Source organism: Myxocyprinus asiaticus, chromosome 19 (assembly GCF_019703515.2).
Source record: "Myxocyprinus asiaticus isolate MX2 ecotype Aquarium Trade chromosome 19, UBuf_Myxa_2, whole genome shotgun sequence".
Classification (NCBI taxonomy): Eukaryota; Metazoa; Chordata; class Actinopteri; order Cypriniformes; family Catostomidae; genus Myxocyprinus; species Myxocyprinus asiaticus.
In genome coordinates, this window is record NC_059362.1 from 30,689,458 (window position 1) to 30,711,361 (window position 21,904).

The 21,904-nt window shown below is 36.8% G+C and overlaps 1 protein-coding gene across 1 annotated transcript; it reads right to left on the bottom strand.

Moving 5' to 3' along the window:
- Positions 1–221: 221 nt before the first annotated feature.
- On the bottom strand, positions 222–21,717 carry LOC127410367 (kinesin-like protein KIF25). Its single transcript, XM_051645586.1, is given in 16 exon segments — positions 222–1,360; positions 1,588–1,816; positions 5,043–5,198; positions 5,411–5,635; positions 6,294–6,448; positions 8,278–8,454; positions 8,575–8,718; positions 15,226–15,300; positions 15,399–15,460; positions 16,787–16,826; positions 17,674–17,759; positions 18,190–18,293; positions 19,215–19,356; positions 19,469–19,594; positions 20,133–20,198; positions 21,579–21,717. Coding segments are annotated over 15 exon segments (1,785 nt in total). The 5' UTR covers positions 21,648–21,717; the 3' UTR covers positions 222–1,360; positions 1,588–1,658.
- Positions 21,718–21,904: the final 187 nt, after the last annotated feature.

A 21,904-nucleotide genomic window follows, 5' to 3' on the forward strand; every position in this document is an offset into this window, starting at 1 on the left:
TGACTCAAAAACTGTGACAACTTTATTCAAAATTAAACATAAATAAATATACAAAAGTACAAAGGGTGACAAAATGCAAGATATATCAATTGAAATACAAGCAAAAAACACTTATTGCCCTCATAAACTTTTATCAAAAAAAAAAAAAAAAAAAAAAAATATATATATATATATATATATATATATACACCGATCAGCCACAACATTAAAATAACCTGAAATCAAAATTTCTGTAACTGCTGATCTCCTGGGATTTTCACACACAACAGTCTCTAGAATTTACTCAGAATGGTGCCAAAAACAACAAACATCCAGTGAGCGGCAGTTCTGTGGACAGAAAAGCCTTGTTGATGAGAGAGGTCAACAGAGAATGGCCAGACTGGTTCAACTGACAAAGTCTATGGTAACTCAGATAACTGCTCTGTACAATTGTGGTGAGAAGAATATTATCTCTGAATGCTATTCTGAGATGCAGGTTGGCGCTGTTTTGGCGGCACGAGGGGGACATACACAATATTAGGCAGGTGGTTTTAATGTTGTGGCTGATCGGTGTATATATACTGTATACTGTATATATATATATGACATAAAGGGTGTATTCAGGTAAACTGGGTAATTTTTGGTCAATGTGATGATGCCTTTAAAAAAGTGGTCAAATTTAGTTGAATTCACCCTGCTGTATTATAAACTCGATAATTTAATGCAGCGATATAAACCCTAAAACTCACCTGCCGTTGTAAGTTAAATGCAGAAAATGACCAAAACCTCGAAGTCAGCGCAATATTGATTCATTCGTCACAGACAGACGTGTTATAACTTCAACATAAGAAGATAGTTTCAGGTAGGCGCTACGTAACAAGCACTGGCTTAAATAACGCTTACATGGCCACTTCTATGTTTTCATGTTACACCACTTGCGTGAAAACTTTTAATTGGTTGTGACTAAGATGTAAATAAGGAAAGACACTCCTCGGCAACTCTATACAAGAATGAATAATACATTAGTGTCTTATGAAACAATGGAAGAAAATGTCTGAAAACAGATGGTAAGAAAGCATAAGTTAATGAGATATTAAGTTTCAAAATGAAGCTAAACTTTTCTCTTTGAATTTTATTAAAATTAAATCAACATGAATAGGGATACATTGAAAAGTCAACAAATTACAAATATTGCAGTAGAACATATGATCAACTACAGTCAGGTTGCTTGCCCTAATATTTCAAAACCATACATTTTTCATCATCACTCAACACACACACTGCAGATAAAAGCATTTCAAGCAGACAGGAAACAGAACTGTAAACACGTTTTTGTTGTTGTTGTTGTTGTTTTCAGACAAATATCCCCAAAGCACATGATCTGCCAAGGAGAGTTTGTGTAAGAAAGATATGTGTTTAACCAGTCCTATTCTGAAAACACATGTATCACTTCAAAAAACTATACTAAAAATGCATAAGCAACTATGGAATCATGTTTATGAACCCAAAACATTCCTTTTTAAGTCTTTTCCACTTCAATTAGGTAAAGATAAGGTACATCATCATGATCTGAGCACCATAATATCATGCATACAGTAACATACTCACATTGACAATGCATGAGCAGTCCACTCCCGTTGCCTTTTACTATCAGATGCATCTTCCTTTTGGTCTCATCCCTAGTTTTGCTTAATTTTCAGAGCTGTACTCTTTCTGCATGGTGGCTTTCTCTGGACTTGTCTGGCTCTGGAGCCGAAGCCCAGAGACTGAAGAGACTCAGTGAGGAAGTGTTGAGTGGGAGACACACAAAGCATAATTAGCAGCTTGGCATCCCCTCCTGTGGAAACAAAAAGGTAGAAAAGAGGTAGAAATGTCAGTTCAAGGGGGACAGAGTAAAGGCGGAGCCAGCCTATGACATTTGTTATACTTGACTGGATGGGCTGGTTTTAACCGTGGTTCAGCAATTTTCTTGGAGCTTACTTGACTCACATTAAAAGACATTTCGTTGATGGTTTACTCATTATGGTCTAATTACAAACAGTACGTGATAAGAACATAATGACTTTGTTTTAAAGATCACCTATTATGGTTTTTAAACATGCCTAATTTTGTTTTAAAGGTCTCATACAATAGATTTACATGCATCCAAGGTCAAAAAACACTTTAATTTGCTCATAATTTAAATTGCAGCATTACCTTTTTTTCCCAGTGTCAAAAACAACTCGTTTAATGATCCGTTCTAAAGGATTTATTCTAAACTCCTCCTTTCAGAAAGCCTACTCTGCTCTGATTGGTCAGAAGTCCCAGTCTGTTGTGATTGGTCTACCGCTTAGTGTAGTGTTTGAGGGCGGGTCAAAGCTGTTCGCGAGTAGCCAATGAAGACCAGAGGCGGGTTTTTTGTTACCAAATTACATAGGTTAGTACAGGAAGTAAGTCTGGAATTACTAACGACTCGTTTCAGGTGTTCAGAATCGGTTCTTTCTTTTGGGAGTCAATAACTCCATTTGTCATGCACTTTGATTTTTGAAACTTTGCAGACTTTTTTACATTCACAAACAGCTATATAACACACTACATGAAAGGTAATATTTGAAAAAACCATAATAGGTGCTCTTTAATATAATTTTTTAATAGCAGACTTTGTGTATGTGTAAGGTATACTTGGAGTTCTCAATAATCAGTATGTTTACATGCACTTTACAAAGTTTATTGCAATATTATGTGTATTGCATTATGTCTCATATCGCGAGGTGTCAGGTGATACCCAGCCTTAGTTTACATACACTTTAAAAGTTTGATTTCAGTCTGACTAAAACAATAATTTGTCTTATTTGATAAAATGTTAATTTGACTAAAATGTCATGTAAATGCTTTAGTCAGACTGAAACTGTACCAGTCCAATTTCAGCAAAGTCGGACTAACAGACCTAAATAATGCAATTGGAGCTCGGCTTCATCCAGCATGTATACACTTAATTGGATTAGAATAGAGTGCAACAGTCTGTTCCGGAAGTAAAAATCCCATTCATTTTTTCCATAGACAACTTATAAACCTAGAGCTCCGAGGTTGTTCATTGATGGTAAATGCTTCTGCTGAAGCCATCAGTCTGCATTATTTCAACTTCATTGTTTAAAAATCATATTTGAAAGTGGAATTCATGGTAAACAACAACATTACCCATGGTCCAACAGAGAACGCTTCACCAATCAGAGAACTGCAGCCAACCAAGTCTGCAAAACAAGTTCAGCAGCGACCGCCCAATCCAATTTCACTGTGAATGACGTAATCAAGTCGGTGATCTAATTGTACATATCGAATTATTTAGCAATAAACATAAAATATATTGTTTCTATACTTATAATCAACAACATAAAATAAATAGTTTTGTATACACTGGCGGCCAAAAGTTTGGAATAATGTACAGATTTTGCTTTTATGGAAAGAAATTGGTACTTTTATTCACCAAAGTGGCATTCAGCTGATCACAATATATAGTCAGGACATTAATAACGTGAATAATTACTATTACAATTTGAAAACTACTTCAAAGAATTCTCATCAAAAAATCCTCCATGTGCAGCAATGACAGCTTTGCAGATCCTTGGCATTCTAGCTGTTAGTTTGTCCAGATACTTGTGACATTTCACCCCACGCTTCCTGTAGCACTTGCCATAGATGTCTTGTTGGGCACTTCTCACGCACCTTACAGTCTAGCTGATCCCACAAAAGCTCAATGGGGTTAAGATCCATAACACTCTTTTCCAATTATATGTTGTCCAATGTCTGTGTTTCTTTGCCCACTCTAACCTTTTCTTTTTGTTTTTCTGTATCAAAAGTGGCTTTTTCTTTGCAATTCTTCCTATAAGGCCTGCAGCCCTGAGTCTTCTCTTTACTGTTGTACATGAAACTGGTGTTGAGCAGGTAGAATTCAATGAAGCTGTCAGCTGAGGACATGTGAGGCATCTGTTTCTCAAACGAGAGACTCTGATGTACTTATCCTCTTGTTTAGTTGTACATCTGGCCTTCCACATCTCTTTCTGTCCTCGTTAGAGCCAGTTGTACTTTGTCTTTGAAGACTGTAGTGTACACGTTTGTATGAAATCTTCTGTTTTTTGGCAATTTCAAGCATTGTATAGCCTTCATTCCTCAAAACAATGATTGACTGACAAGTTTCTAGAGAAAGCTGTTTCTTTTTTTGCCATTTTTGATCTAATATTGACCTTAAGACATGCCAGTCTACTGCATACTGTGGCAACTCAAAAACAAAAACAAAGACAAGGTTAAGCGTCATTTAATGAACCAAATAGCTTTCAACTGTGTTTGATATAATGGCAAGTGATTTTCTAGTACCAAATTAGCAATTTAGCATGAATACTCATGGATAAGGTGTTTAAGCGATGGTGCTGTTTTTTACATCAGTAATGTCCTGACTATACTTTGTTATCAGTTGAATACCACATTGATGAATTAAAGTACCAATTTCCTTCTGAAACAGAAAAATCTGTACATTATTCAAAATCTTTGGCTGCCAGTGTTTTCCCATCATTTTTATTTAATTACATAATTCGCAGTGCTTCATGGGATTGTAGTCTGTGCCCTCATGAAAGACGGTAAGTACACAGTCTGTACTTTTGTCTTTTTGTCTGATTTTCACTTTTTTTTTGTTGTTTGTTTGCCACAAAACAAAAGTTTGTGATGTTGTGATTTACAACGGAGCTGTTTGGTTTGGTTCATGGCTTACATCTCTTTTATGAAGGATTTAATGAAAAGTCTATGGGAAAAAGGAATGGGAAAAATACTTCTAGAACCCAGATGTCTCAATAAGTGGGCGGGCACTGTTGCACTCTATTGGCTTCGACGTTGTGCGCATGCATGCTGAGAAAGACAGGTGGCGTGCAACCTGTATGCCGGCATATTTGTCATCCTACCTTTACATTTTCGATTACGCATTGTGTAATGTATACTTGGATAGAAAGATGAAGACTGTAGCTCGAATTCGCGAAACCCAACTGTAGCTCGATTATAACTGCACATGTAAACATACTGAATGAGTATGTTCTCACCAATGGCGTCCTGTAAGAGATGTGTTAGTTTGCTGTTGCGGTAGGGTACATGGGGTCTTTGCTCAGCTAGAGCTCCCAGAACATCAGACAAAGCAGAAAGACTGCGATTGATACAGGAACTCTCCCACAGGGCTGCACCAGTCATACCTGACATCCCTAAACATGGATAAATATGGAGACAAAACATTAGTGTAAAAAGACTATTTGCACCTTGCACTAAGATTTAACACTCTGTAAATCTTATCTGATGACTTGATGACTGAACATGGCTACTGTTTATTATTTCATTGTAATGTGACTTACTTATTAATAAACCATGACATCAGATGGCCTGCTGCCAAGGAACAGACCTTTTATTGCAGACTTACCCACACACTCACTCCCAGCCAGGTCCACTAACTGAAGCTTGGTCTTGAGGGGCGTCTGTGTGACGCTGGGTCGGGGAGAGGGGCATGGTGAGTGGCAGGGGGAGTGGCATGGTGAGGAGGCGGGGCTGGATGAGTGCAAAGAGGCAGCCCTGCGGCAACGTGGGCTCCACCACTCCTTCTGAGACACCCCTCAGAGCTCCTGCCTGGCATTCTGCAGCCTACGAGCTGCAATAAAGATAAAGCACATCAGAATCCTACCATATCTGACACACACAACTGTTATGGTATACACTTAAATCCACTTTATGGCAGCTTTTATTAGGTCCTTCAGTGCAACCATGAGAAACCTTTGGAGTGAAGACTAAGCTCTCTGTTCAGAGTAGCGAGAAAGTGCTAGAGAGAGTGTGTATATGAAGATAACTAATCCAGTTGGTGTGAGAGAAAATTTCGTTGTTAAAATGACTGTTTGAGTGTGTGCTTCCTCAGATAATATGCTCAAAGTCTCACTTAATAGCATAACTGTGTGTATGTGCTGCAGATAGCTGTGAGTAACTTAAGAGAAAGAGCTTGTTAATTCAGATTTGCAACCTCTAAATTGCAAAAGTCTGAGAGAGAGAAATACTATATCCTCCAAACTCCGGATCCTCCGGACACAACAGAATCACACTGGCATACATTCAGGTAAGTGTCAGCTATATATTGAAAGTAGATTTTAACCCAAAAAAATAAATACAAATGAACCGTATTCCCAGAAAAAGGGTATGTGAGGTAGGGCAAGTTGTTACATTTGTATTGTTTCAAGATATCACATGGGTTTTGAATGTTATATATTTACAAAATGTATATGTGTGTGTTACACAGCGTCAGAGAAGATGCATCATACCCAATGCCAGTGCATCGTGGCTTTTGGAGGTGACTGTGAGAGTGACAATGAAATGAGATCTGGAAGAGTCCATGTGCACCAGGGTGGGACTGTGAGCTCTTAGTTTCAACACAGAATTGATCAGCTGAATCACTTCTGCAGAGCTGCGTACCAACCTGACACACATAAACACATGCAAACCTGTGACAGTCATGTGTGCATATAAAAAACGTATTCAAAACAGAGATATAAACACTTATTCAGCAATCATGGGCAGACTTGGAGAAAAAACACAAGGCTCAAAGTACAATGGAGAACCAGTTTAACCCTTAAATGCATGAATGTTTCACCAAACATTATTAAACTGTCGGGTCTTCAGTGTCCCGGCACTTACATCTATCACAAATGGATCTACAAAATGCCCAGATAGTGTCCAATTTTCTAAACATTTTCAAGACAATTAAAGAAAATAATAGAATAGAATATATTATGATAGATTTTTATGTGTTTTATTTTTATATATCAAAGATATGATACAACAAATATTAAACAGGATTCATTACTTCCACACTGAAATTCCAGGGGACGCAACTGGCTGCCAAACACATATTGAGCTACACATAACACATAATCTACATATAAGATACACATATGTATTTTCTCGAGATGCACAACTTTCATAATTTCAGTAGAACACCCAAATGACAATAGTCATACCATACTGTTCATGTGTTACACTTGCTATAGTTTACTTCCACATTGGTTCTTCATCAAATAGCAATGTCAAATGTAAATCAAGTCAATCACTGAAACAACAGCGCCACCTTGAGTAAGAAATAGCATGTGTAATATGTATGTGTACATGATTACTGATAATTCACCATTCTCACACAGAAAATAAGTGTGATATAGTATTAATTTGTCTTTAATAAACAAAGAAATATATATCCTGTAGTAGTAAACGTATATATAGATATGAAATAATTATAGATATATGATTTATGGAAGCACAAAAATAAATAAATACACTATAACATATCTAGGGTCTTTAATGACCCTATACATTTTTGGTAATTGAGCAGTTATAAAAACAATGTTGTTGTTGCAATTTTGCTATTTTGTTTGTGTTACACTATTCAGAAGAGAAAGCCTGAGGAATAATAAAGAGGTGTGGGCATAACTTCAAAAAATGGATGAGGTACAGGAGGTGGAATGAGGCCCGAGTCACTAAAGACCAAAGGTATGCATTTAAGGGTTAAATGAACAAATTAATATTGACGAGTACACTCTGATCTACCACACATATACATACACCATAAAAATTTCCGAATATACCCTTTAAAGGCATAGTAAACTGAAATGGCCATAAAATCTTAAAAATAGAATTTGTTATTGAAGTTTGAAGTTTGTGGCCCCTAAATTATTTGGACACTTTTGTACGCTTAAGTCACATTTAAAATGTGTACATTTCATAGCATTAGATATCAAAATTTTACTTCTATTAGCCACTTTTGCTATTATTTTTAACCATGAGGTGATTTTTAGTGGATGTACAAAGTCAGTTCCCCTCATGAAGTCGGTTCCCTTCAGGTGTCCTAGCAGAGTAACCACAGGTGTAGTTCATCACATTAACTATGGACATGACAACCAGAAAGTGTCCAAGTGTGCATTACTTATTTCATTTTGAACAATATATCTATTGTTTTATCATTTGAAACCTCTCAAACATCTTTTTGTGAAATGTTTTGCTTGAAAAGTGTACTTCTGCTATATTGCTTTAAAATAAACGTTACTTAGTGTGATACCTTGTTAAACAATGCAATTAAATTCATACGTACACTTTTAAATGTGGCTTAAGTGTCTAAATAATTTTTTGGGCCACTGTATACCCTTGAAAAGCATAAATAAGCCAAATGATCATAATATTGTAATAAGACATTAAAATACACTTTTTTATTTAAGTTGGGAAGTGTGATGTGACTTTATGCTGGCTGCTGTGACTTACTCATATGTTAGACAGGGCACCTCACTGGTGCCTGTGCTGGTGGTGATGACCTCTCTCTTCACTCCAACTGCTGCCCCATCTTCATCTCTGGCCAGCAGGTCCAGAACCTCATTATTATAAACCTCCACCACTGACATCTCCACTGTATGACTGTCTGCTGGTTTCTCTGAGATCAGCCTGTAACATGCATCAATGTAGGCAGACAGTCCAAGGCATTCTGTATTTAGTATGTATTGTAGATAAGTGCAACAGGTGTTGATTTTAACAGTGCTATGAGAGAAATTAAGTGAGGCTTACTTGAATAGCTCACTGGCTGCTTTTGGAATGATGCCCTGTTGAAAGTCCTGCACTGCAGATGTGGGCTCCTCAGACTGGGAGCCAATCATTGTGTGTGTTTTTCCACTGCCCGTCTGACCATACGCCATTATACACACATTATACCTGAAAGATTTTTTTTAAATTTTTTTTATAGAGTAGCCCTAAAAAGGTTTTGGACACATGATTGCATAGAATCATGTAGCATCTGCAAAGAATTACAGCTAGAGCTTTTCCTGAGAACTAACTTATTAATTACTAATTAGTAATTACTCTTAATAGAGATGCACTGATGTATCGACTGCCGATATTTATCGGCCAATTATTGACAAAATTAAAACCATCGGCATATGGTTAATTTATAATTAATTAGTAACACTCTTTGTAACAAATCTGTGAATTCAAAAGCACAATCCAGAACTAATAATAGACACGATGTGTAAAAGTTGGCACTCCTAAGAATATGTAGGGGGGGGGGAATCCATAAACGGAAGTGACAGTTGTGAAATCGGCACTTACCTATAGGCTACATGATGAGGAAAACCATCTAAAATGCTTTGAAACCAGCAGACTTTAACTTCTGAGAAATCGGTATGATATCCATTAATGCTGCATGATTGACTGAATTAAGACTGAAACTGCAATATGGCTTTGTGTTAATTAAACCTGAAAAGGCTGCATGTTAAACTGCAAAAAAACAGAAGTGTGAAAATGTTTTACAAGTATAAAATATTTTTTTTTTTCATATAAATCATCATGTTATCATATTTAGTATTTTTTAATCGTTTTATTCTTTTTTATCTTGTATGCATCTTTCACTGTGGCTCTCTTTAAAATGTTGGCCTGCCATGTGTTCAACAGATCCATTGTTCAATGTAAATTATTACTGTTAGAATAGTAAAAAAGATTTTGTACCTCTTTGTAAATTTTTAAGCATTCCCAAGTAAAACAGTGATCGCATTTCAAAATAAGCTAAGTGGCAAAATATTGGTATCTGTATTGTTATAGGCCTAGGTTTTTTGTTAAAATCGGTATCTGGCAAAAATGGTAATATTGGTGCATCCCTAACTTTTTTTTATTTTTATTTTTTATTTAACCTAATGTAAATAGTCTTTAATTCCATTATATGCATTTGCATGAAATGAACATCTGAGCCATTTACTTACAGTACAATATCCAGACTTAGTTGAAAATATAAATTTGTTTGGTTCAAAGAACTTCCATTTTTTTAAGACTCAGTCCTGTCTCATCTGTTCTCACATGGAAACAAATCATCACACACGCACACACACTCCTGTATACATAGTTTCAGTAACACTTTACTATGTATCCTTAACTAACAATTAACAATTTTTTTACAGTATTTATTAATATTTGTTAATGTTATGTTAAAATATGCAATTGTTCGTTGTTAGTTCATGTAATTTAGCAGTGCATTAATGTCAACATAAAACTTTTTTTTATTATTATTATTTTTTTTTTTATTAACAATTTTATTGATTCCAAAGATAAAACATACAAACACAACATAAAAAAACTGAATCAATTATTCACATTATTGAAACCCCCCTCCCAATCCAATCTGACCATCAGAAAGGGGACTTATTAATATGTAATTTAGGGTTCAGCCATATGCTTGAGGCAACATTTAAATAAAAGTCAGAATTAAACACTCTGGACACTTTTGTCCAAACCACATGCAAATGCGAGATAACGGGGTGTGACTTAACTTCTCTGGTTAATTTGATCGAAAGGCTTTGCAATAGCAAAATAGGGGCAAGGACTTCTTGTTCAATACGAAACCAGGGAGGGGCTCTCTCAGGTGGGAGCGACCAATGGACCAAATGTCTAAGACTGAACGCATAATAATAAAACAAAATCTTGGGTAGGCCTAGCCCACCTTTGTCAATCGGCCTATGTAACTTACTGAAATGTAACCTGGGACGCTTACCATTCCAAATAAAGGACTTCACTATGCTATCAAATTGCTTGAAATAAGAGAGGGGGATATCTACAGGGAGAGACTGTAGCAGGTAGTTAAATTTTGGAATACAATTCATTTTAATAACATTAACCTTCCCAATCATAGATAAATGTAATGAAGCCCATCTGCCCACATTGCTCGAAAACCTTTTTATTAGGTCAAGAGTCAAAATTAATTCTGACTAAATCACATAAATTTGCTGGGAATAAAATTCCCAAATACTTAATGCCCTGTTTGGGCCATTGAAAGGTGCCCGGCTGAAAAGCCGTTACTGGGCAGTACGCAGTCAGAGCCAAAGTTTTGGATTTAGACCAATTAACTCCTGAACATTTTGAAAAGGAATGGATAATTCTGTGGAGGCAAGGCATAGATCTAGTGGGGTCGGAGACGAATAATAAAATATCATCTGCGTAAAGCAAAAGCTTATGCGCCATACCTCCCGCCACCACCCCTGGAAAATCATCTTTCCTTCTTATCCTGGCTGCTAATGGTTCCAGGGCAAGACAGAACAAAAATGGGGAAAGAGGGCAACCCTGCCGGGTGCCCCTATCCAGAGTAAAATAATCTGATATTAATCCATTTGTACCGCTGCTACAGGGTGTCTATATAGTAACTTAATCCGTCCAATAAAAGTATTTCCGAACCCATATATTTCCAAAATCTTAAAAAGATAATCCCATTCTACCATATCAAACGCCTTTTCGGCGTCATGTGAGTTGGCAGCGACCGGAGTCTGATCATTCACCACTGACCACATGATACTGATGAAATGCCTAATGTTATCAGAAGAGCTACGGCCCCGAATAAACCCCACCTGATCTATATGTATAAGAGATGTCATAACTTTACTTAATCGGTTAGCCAGAATTTTTGACAAAATTTGTACATCTAGCTGGATCAGGGAAATTGGACGGTAACTTTTACATTCGCTTGGATCTTTGTCTTTTTTAAGAATCAGGCTGATCCGGGCTTGTGTTATGGTTGCTGGAAGCTTTCCATTCTTTAATGATTCCATATAAACTTCTAACAAAAGTGGAGCCATTTCAGTGAAAAAAAAAAAAGTGAAAAAATTCAGCGGCAAAACCATCTGGCCCTGGAGCCTTGCCTGTAGGTAAGGCCTTAATTACCTCATCAAGCTCCTCCAAGTTTATCTCAGAATCAAGATAATTTTTTTGCTCAGTTGTCAGTTTAGGGAGTTCTAATGGTTCCACAAATTTTCTAATATCTTCATCAGTAGACGAAGATGTGGAACTATAAAGATCAAGATAGAACTCTTTAAAGGCATTATTATTATAAATGACCGAGGTCAAAATTTCACCACCAGCAGATTTCACTGAGGGAATGGTAGAAAAAGACTCTCTCTGCTTTATATATCTAGCCAAAAGCTTCCCTTCTTTATCCTCTGACTCAAAGAATTACTGTCTTGCCCTAAATAACCAAAACTCGTGACAAAATAGTATTATATCTGTATTTCAATTGGGTCAATTCTCTGAGGCCATCAGACAACATTCGGTGCTTCAGCTCTGCCTCTGCACTTTTAATATTCCCTTCCAACTCCACGAGTTCTTGTGCTTTGGATTTTTTGGTTAATGAGGCATACTGTATGATCCGACCCCTAAGAACCGCCTTAAGTGCCTCCCAAGCCACGCCCACAGAAGATACTGAGGACCAGTTGGTCTCAATATAAACATTGATTTCAGTCTTTAACATTTGTTGGAAATCAGGATTTTGCAAAAGGGATACATTAAAGTGCCAACTATATGATTTCTTTTTCTCCGTATGTGGCAACATCTCTAAACCCACCAGGGCATGATCTGAGACTAAAATGTTTCCAATTGAGCAATCCACAACAGATGAAATGAGAAAAAAACAGAAAAAAAATCGATTCTAGAATAAATCCTATGGACTGATGAAAAAAATGTATAGTCCCTACCAAATGGGTTCAAAAGTCTCCAATATCTGTAAGACCAAGATTTTTACACATCCTGTGAAGTGTCAGTGTTGCTCTAGGGGGCTTACACACTTTTGCTCCACTATGATCAAGTACTGAATCTATCAACAGATTAAAGTCTCCTCCCAGTATTATATCATGAGGGGTGCCAGCGGCTTGCAACATCCCTTCAAGATCTATAAAAAAGCCCTAATCATCAGCATTAGGTACGTAAATATTAGCCAAAATCAACCTTTGCCCCTGAATTACAGCTAAAACAATAATGACTCTTCCTAATTTATCATTAATCTGTTTGAGAAATTTGAATTGTAGATGTTTATTTATCAATGTAATGACTCCCCTGCTCTTACTTGCGCCAGCACTAAAGAAAACATGTCCACCCCATATCTTCCCAAATTTTCCAGATTCCTGCAGGGAAAGATGAGTTTCTTGAAGAAACACAATATCATATTTCTTATGTTTAAGAAAAGAAATAACCTTCCTTCTTTTTATAGGGTGCCCCAACCCATTCACATTCCATGTGTAGAGAGATAACCCACTCATATTAACATCTGACATTTTGATATAGTAGAAAAAATAAATTGTGTGTCAAAAACAAAATTATAAAGACCACATTTCAGCATTAGTGCAACAATAAAACCCCAAACTTCCCCCCGAACAAAACAAACAGAAAAAAGAAAAACGTGCGCATTAACCCCGCGCACCAACCAGCGTCGATCCCTCTAAACTCAAAGAGTCCAAGAATCTAAACTCAAAGAGGCCTACGAGAACTCCCACGACAACTTTGCCATCGGATTTTTCAAGCTTCTATACAAATTTTGTGAGGCAAAATTACATAACAGAAAATACTTTGTAAAACAAACTCCAGCCAATAGAAGGCATAAGCATAAAGAACAAGCAGATTCATCCACAGCTGTCACGAAGGTATGTTCCTCCACAAAACAAACTCCAGCCACTAGGTGGAACCAGCACAAAAGAAAACAAAACAGGCATCCTGGTTCCTTGGACGGTCCAGTGTATATTTAACGAGTCAAGTTGACACACCATGATTTCCTCAGTCCATCAAGAAGTCGCTTGTTGTAGGCATGTAGATATTTTGCGGTCATCCTTATCACTGTCCGGGAACTTCAGTGTAAAAGCGATCTTCCGTCAATGCAAAAGTTTCTCGATGGAGTGTTATTCCACAAAACAAACTCCAGCCGCTAGACGGAACCAACACAAAAAGAAACTAAAATGGCACCCAGCTTCCTCAGACAGCCAAGAGTAAGTACAGCGTGTCAATCCACTCACATGAAAAACACAAAATGGCTTACTCACTCCAATGTTTTTATGAAGGACAGTGCTTGCTTGGGGCATAAAAATACTTTGCGGCCATCCTTAGTATTTATACTCAGTTTGGCCGGGAACATCAGTGCAAAAGTGATCTTCCGTTTATGTAAGAGTTTCTTGCATTCCTTGAATCGATCACATTTCTCTCTTGTCGATTTCACAAAGTCTGTAAACAAGTAATGTTGTGATTCTTCCAAGAAAGCTTTCCTTTGCTCCTCACCTCACGTAACACAAGATCTTTATCAGATGATCTCAGGAATTTGGCCAGGATTGATCGGGGCCTGTCTCCTTCAGCCAATCTACGAGCTGGAACCCTGTGAGCTCACTCGATTTCCAGCTTGTGGCCTGTTATGTCGAGCAGACTCGGGAAGAGCTCCTCTAGGAATTTCACCATATCTCTGCCCTCCTCATGCTCAGGAATTCCAACAATTCGGATGTTATTCCTGTGGCTCCTATTCACAAGATCCTCAAGTTTTCCAATAACGTGTTCCAAATCAACTTTGGTCACCAGCGGATTATCATATAATTCCCTCTCCGATGACTCCAGATAATCGATCCGCTTCTCAACATCTGCCACTCTTGTAACCAACTCAGAGAATTTTGTTTCCATCACCGTAATCAATCGACGTATTACAGCGAGATTTTCTAAGTCAGCAACAACTTTTGTCAGCATCACAAACATGTTGGATAGTTGACGCTGGATTTCCCCGGCTGCACCATTCAAATCGTGTTCCCGGTCCGCAGGCCCGTCAGAGGTTTCAGCTTGAGCACTTAAGTGTCTTTTAATATCTCCAGAGCCCGAGGATTTTTTGACATATTGAATTAATTCAAAGAGCAAATATGTAGCAGGGTGTATCAAATCTCACCGGATTATAACATAAAAATAACTAAAAACTAGCAAAGTGCGCAGAGCTCATCGCTCAAACTTCTGCTCCTCGCATGGCATCACGTGACTCCCCGCATCCCTAACTTTAAACCAACTGGTGTCAAGGTGATTTTAGTAGAGTTACCCACAGTTGGCCAAGCAGAGTTACCACATGTGTAATTCATCACATTAACTCATACATATTAAACAAACATTTACAAACAGAAAGTGTCATAATATGGTCAAAATTTTTAACAATATATTGTTTTATTATTTAAGAGAAAGTAGTGAAAGTAGTGCTTGTGCTATCTTTCTATAAAATAAATGCCATTTGGTTTGGTAATTTCTTGTCTAATGCATTGACATTCAAGCATTTTTAAGAATGGCTTAAGTGTCCATATACCTTTTGGGGCCACTGTATAAGTGGCTCCTGTCCTTCAATTGAGGCATCCTACTTTACTAATCTGAATATTTAAAATAAATTGTCTAGAATAGAATACTCACCCATCAAGCAGAGAGATTAGTAGGGGTTTCGCCTCCTCAAACACAGTCTCTTGGCTGTCTTCTGGACCATGTACTCTGCAAATCAATTCATAATGGACACATGCTACATCAACCACCACATTGGGCCCTGTTTAAAATGGTGTTTGTAGAAATGTTGTGCAGAGTCCAAATACCTCTCAAACTCAAATATTTTGTTCATAGCAGGGCTTTTAATGCAATTTACAAGAACAGAGTCCTGCAAAAGAAGGGTGAGCATAGATGATTAATTCAGGGTGGAGGATGTAGAGCAGGGGTCGGCAACCTATGGCACGCATGCCAGCATTGGCACGTGGAGGGGTAATCACTGGCACACCAGCAACGGCGAGAGAGAAGTAGACTATTTTATTTTATAAATTCCGCACCTGCATTCCAATCTACATCTTGATGCAATCCTTCCTCATGATCACGCAGCGTGTTTTCATGAGCTGAATGGTAGGCTAAACAAAAAGTTAAAATGTGACGAGACTGCAGTATACCCAACAGACTTGTGCAGCGCGTGCAAGTCAATCATGCATCACAAGCCGGCAGCACTTCACTTTCGGTTAATCGTGCGAGTAAACGCGCTCGCTTTGCTTCGGTCAAGCTGCGTGGATGACAGCCTACATTCCTTGTTTCATTTGTTTCTTTTTGCTTTCAGAGCAACACATGATGTAATAAGGAAAACACCACTATTAATCCTTGAGATTTCACATACAGGTACACCCTCCTTAAACCATGGTCACACTCAAAATTACATTAAATGATTAAAAGAGAAAACATAAACCCACATAGTGGGTTTAAAAAATCTGAGTCTATTCAAAATATAAATTCAACCTGGAAATAAAGTTTTAGGTTTTTGCAGGTGCAATTCATTGAAAAGGGCTTAATAGTTGATCGGCTTGTGATGTGCGAATGACTTGCACTCGCAGCGCGAGTCTCGTCACACTCCCCGCTGTGTGATCATGAGGAATGATTACATCAAGATGTCGATTGGAATGCATGTGCGAAAAACTTCATATAAGTAAAATAGCCTGCTCCTCTCTTGCTGTTGCTTACATGCTAGTAATTACCCCTCTGCGTGATTTTGAAAAATGTATGACATAATATAAGAAATATTTAAGATTCCAAACAATTTCGTGATCAGTAATCAAATAAGCTAATTTGTGACATTAACTGTGTTAACTCATTTTGTACAAAAGGACAGGTTTTCTTTCATTAAAGCACTTTCACAAGATGCTCAGAAAATTCACATGCAGAATCATGATTATATCATAATCATTGGGTTTTGCACATTTTTCACTCAAACTGTTATGCTGATAATATCATTTGTAATGAAAAATAAACTATTAAATTAGAAAAAATGAAAAATAGAAATAGTTGTGGACTCAAACTTTTGAAAAGGGTGCTTGGGTTGGTACAGCCATTGACCAGGAAAATAAAAGATGGCAATCCATGTCAAAAAGGTTGCTGACCCCTGATGTAGAGCATGGTGATGGTGGCCATAACAGCCTCCATAAACACTACAAATAATAAATTCTCTCACATCGCTGATGGCCTGCACCAATGCTTCACATGATGAGGACCTTAAAATGGAAAATAAGATTTAGAATGCCTCCTTGACATACAGCATTACCAAAACATGTGGCTATAAACACTTGGTCATAAACATAAAGAAGGTTACATCTGCTCTGTGAAATTACAGATTATTACAACATCCAATAACACAGGGCTGTAACCACCACAGACATTGAGGGAAAGACATCCCTACCCACCCCCCAAATTCAAAGTCAATAGTGGTCAATCATGATTGGGTTTTCAATTACCTATTATTAAACTTTTACATTTGTTTATTCCCAATCTAGGCTATTTACTTAAATTCTTGCAATAAAATTTACTGTAATATACATTATTACACGGCTCTCTGGAATACTCGAGTCTGATTGGTTAATCAAGCCATCCAGCAGTCTGATATTTCTGAATAATGACTGCACATATTTACAAGTAAGCTAATACAATAATTTCAACTCAGATCAGTATTTCATTTGTTACATTTATTTGGCAAGCAGTCTTGTAATAAGCGGAACAATGAGCAGTCAGATGTCATTTTGCGCAACATCACTTTACATAACTCGGACACAAACCGGAGGTGGAATTCAGTTGTTTCTGGAGACTCCGCTGTCTCTTTCTTTTTTTGCGATAATGACCGTCTGACTGTAGATTATACCATACATAACATATGTTCTGTGAAATTACAGTATAAATGAACATGCAATAACACAGGGCTGCAACCACGATATATATTGATTGACCACTATCATAAGTCGATAGTTGTCTAAATCTTGGATATTTGCTTACATCCTTGCAATTACATGTACTGTAACATACATTAATCTATCACTATTAATAAAATATATATGGAGATTATTTTACCCATTTGTTGTGGGGGATCCTGGTCTATGATCAAAGGGTAGAATTGGGCGTACTCTGCAGTGGACTCTGATGTTACCCCTCAACTCCTAAACAGAGAAATTTGTTTCTGGTCAAAATCTTATTTTCATCTACACTGTAAAAACGCTTTGTCAGGTAACCTAAAAATGTGCTTCATGTTTTAAGATCTAAATTAACAGGTTTTATTTACGTGAAAAATATTATTTTATAGGACTGAATCAACCCGACTACATTAGTTTACACCCACAAATGTACGTTTTAAGGGTCAGATCAGGTAAAAATATCTCCTTTAGGTAACAACTGTATAATTGTACATTTTACAACATATTTTATTTAAAATATTATGTAAAAAAATGTACCCACAGCAGGTGATAAACATAACATACTATCCAGGCTTCTATCCTTCATAATCTCAAGTTAACCTACATAAATGGCAAATTTGTACCCTATAAATACATTAAAAACATGAACATACAAATCTGAAAATCAAGTACGTACAATCAAGCTATTGTGAAGCAACCTCCTTCTCTGCCTCTCCTCTCTACACCTTTCCTTCTCTTCCTGTAAAGAGTGCTCAAGTGCAGCCACCTGAGCCTGGAACTCTACAGACAAGGCACAAAGGCAAAAAACATCTTCATATCTATGCATTCATGTGCATTTAAATATAAATGTGTAAGTTAAAGGCGAAAACATCTATACATAAGCCATTTGTGGGTTGATTTCCCTGAAAAGTTACACCGTGACTCTGTGATACTATCAAAACACTGATTTGTTTTTTTGAGCATCCCAATCAGCCCAACACAACAACACTGGCTCAACCAATGGTGTTAGTTTGGGGAGAGACTTTCTGTTTTGTTTGACCAATGGCAGATGATGGAAGTGTTTGAGAAACCTACTTGAAAACGGCCATTGTTATATTTTGCAATGCCATTTGGTGATGCTATTAGCACTGAAATAACTCACCTTAACAGAAAAATGGAAAGCAATGGTTGGTCCAATCAAACACTTATGTTAAATTTAGAAACCTTAGGCAATATTCAACTATTTGTTATCTTATTGATAGTGAGCAGAATGGAAAGGCCATTGCAAGGACAATGTCTAGGACAATGTGACTGATACCTTTCTTTAGCCACTAATCTCTCAATGGGACATTGGAGCTGGACAGTTTATAGTATCTTGACAATAGACACAAGTGAAGTGCACAGTAATGTAGCAGGAAGCAATATGTAACTATATAGGTAAAGTTTGACAAGACAAACTTTGATGTTGTCACAACACTGCTTGTATTGTCATAGAGGAAGAGACAGTTGGTGAAGAATAAATGGAATGAGATATGGCATGACAGACGAGAGAAGATTGAAGATGAGTGGTTAAGAGTAAGGGAAGTATGGAGTCTTGGGTTCATCATCCAGGAAGTCAATATGATCAAGCAGTCCTGCTACTGTAAATTAAAGTGCATATGAAGCTACAAATGACCACATATATTCTGTACATCCAAGTTCACCTCAATAAAGAACACTCACTCTGTATGTCATTACTTTGGTGATCCTGAATAGCATTTCTGGCAGTGCCCACACATTCAAACAACTGTTTGCTTTGATCCTCCAGTTCTTTGGCAAACCCCATGTAGACTGTAAAGACGTCCCTCAAGTCCTGCTTCAGCACCTGAGAACAACACAGTTCACCTGGTGACAGTGATAGCTTTGCAAACAAATTTAAACTACAAATGCACTGAAATGCTAAAATCTTATAAAAAATACATGTTTTTTACTATCACCTGAACTTCAGACAGAAGTTTGGAAAGAGCTGCAAATGTGGACTTCTGCCATTTTCTCTGATGTTGATGGTTCTGTCTTTGGGCATGAATCTCCTCATTTCTTCCACGGCGAAGTTTGCCCAAACACTTTAACGAATTTAGGAAAGGTAAATGGGGTACACTTACAGATATATGTAATCTGTGAACATCATAACTGTCAAATAGTACTTCATTACTTTTGATCCTTACAAAAAGTACTGTGGTAATGATATTAGATAATAATGCCATGGTACTTTGATAAATAATATGGTATGAAATTACTATTATTTTCATATACTATGCTATTTCCATTGCACTCTAAGGTACTTCAGAGAATACCATGGAATTACTGTAGTGCATGTCCAAACAACATGGTAATACCATGGTATTTTATAACACTTTTTGTAAGTGGAGCTCAACCATAGTTAGCAAATGGTCTTTCTTTGGTCTGTACTGCACATTCGTATATTAGGCACATGAGTAAATTAGGTGTTACTGGTGAGCACCTGTCATCTGTCTGCAAGCCACTTATCTTGCAGTAAATCCATCTGTCGGGTCAAACACTTGGCTGCTGTGGAGGATCAACCTCCATTAGGGTGGTAAGATGCATTTCATGCTAAATTTACTACATCAAGTATCTACATACCTCAGCGAGTCTCAAATGAAGGAGAGCGTTCTCTGTTTCCAATTCCAAAATACGCTCCTCTTTACTCTAAAAAAGAGAGAGACAATCAGAGGAGAGAAAGGTTTAACATATATTTAAAGTAACATATAGTATACTTTACATACAACTATACAGATTACACATGTAGTATCATAAATATATACAACAGAAGTCAAATAAAACAAACTGAAGGTTCAGCTGATTATTGTCAATTATCCATAAAACTCAATTGACACACCTGTGCTGCCTACTTAGACAGCACTTCTGTGCATAATACTTATAAGCATCATTCAATCCTAGTGTTCAAATGAGCTTAAGATGCCCCAAAATGATGTCTATGCAGGTATTTTTGGGTATCATGTATTATTTAGTATAATGTATAATTTTATGTGTCTGTGTAATTCAGTTGCACCTTAAAAAAAAATAAATAATAATAATAATAAAAATGTGGTGGCAGCACCATGGTACAATGATGGTATCAGATGGTAATACTATGGTACTTTGATATATATCATGGTACCTAATGATTACCATATTCATATACCATGCTATTTACATGGTGATCCAAGGTACTTTCATGGTACATGTCCAAAATAAAACATGGTATGACCATGTTAATAACAAGTACTTTTGTTTGTGGTATCACACAAAAACAAAAATCAAGAATCCGAAATTATAATACTGGCCTAGCATGAGCCCATCAGCTAAAGTGTGCCATCAGGTCAAATGGGCCAGATAAGGTTGGAGTGTTATAGTTCTTTAAGATTTAATATCCAAACACTGCAAACTATTTTAAACAGTTGCTACATTAGTACTTGGATCAAACATGGATCAAATTATATATTTGTCTGAGTTTGTTAAGGCAGGGAAAATAATTTCAGAGGCTGGATGAGAAAACAGCGGATTAATGCCATGGCATGCTAACTGCACCTTTAAATTTAAAAGGTTTATATATTCATAAGTAACTATTAAACATCTAAACTTGTGCTTTAATTGTATTTAACCTGGAATATTCCTTTAAAGTTATAATTTGTTGTTATTATAACACCTACAAATCCACCTCTATTTCTCTCAACTCAACCTCCCCCACTACTATTTTAACACATTTATTTGTAATGCAATGCTATTGAATTAGAAATAATTGTAAATAAATTAAAAGAGCACATTTGGTTATACTATACAAATGCACTCGCCCATTTCACCTGAACATAGCAATGCATGATGACCAAAAAGTGGGTCACTTTACCTGTTAAACTCATCACACTACCTAAGATATATATATATATATATATATATATATATATATATATATATATATATATATATATATATATATCCTATATTGTAGACAGTAGATATGCTCACAAATTAAGCGCAATTAAAGTATAAAGATTTACCAGCAGTAATAGGCTACAAAAGGACACTCACCCGTAGTTTATGCTCTAGAAGGTGGACTTGGTGCGCAAAAATCTGATCTCGATTAATAAACAGCGGCATTTGGAGTGAGAGTAATAAGAACAGAATGTGAATTGAAACAGTAAATGCTGGTCAACTCATATGCGGTTTGTCTGAGAGATGTAATCGGATTACCTGCCTGCGCACACCAGCCTATTTTGGCGTCCTACTTTTCTGTTCTTTCAGATCTGAATTACGATTTAATATCCTTTTACATTGTTTTCAGTCCACTGTATGAAACTTTGTGTTAATTTACTATAATGTGACCTTTAAATGTTCAATTTCACACATGTGCAATA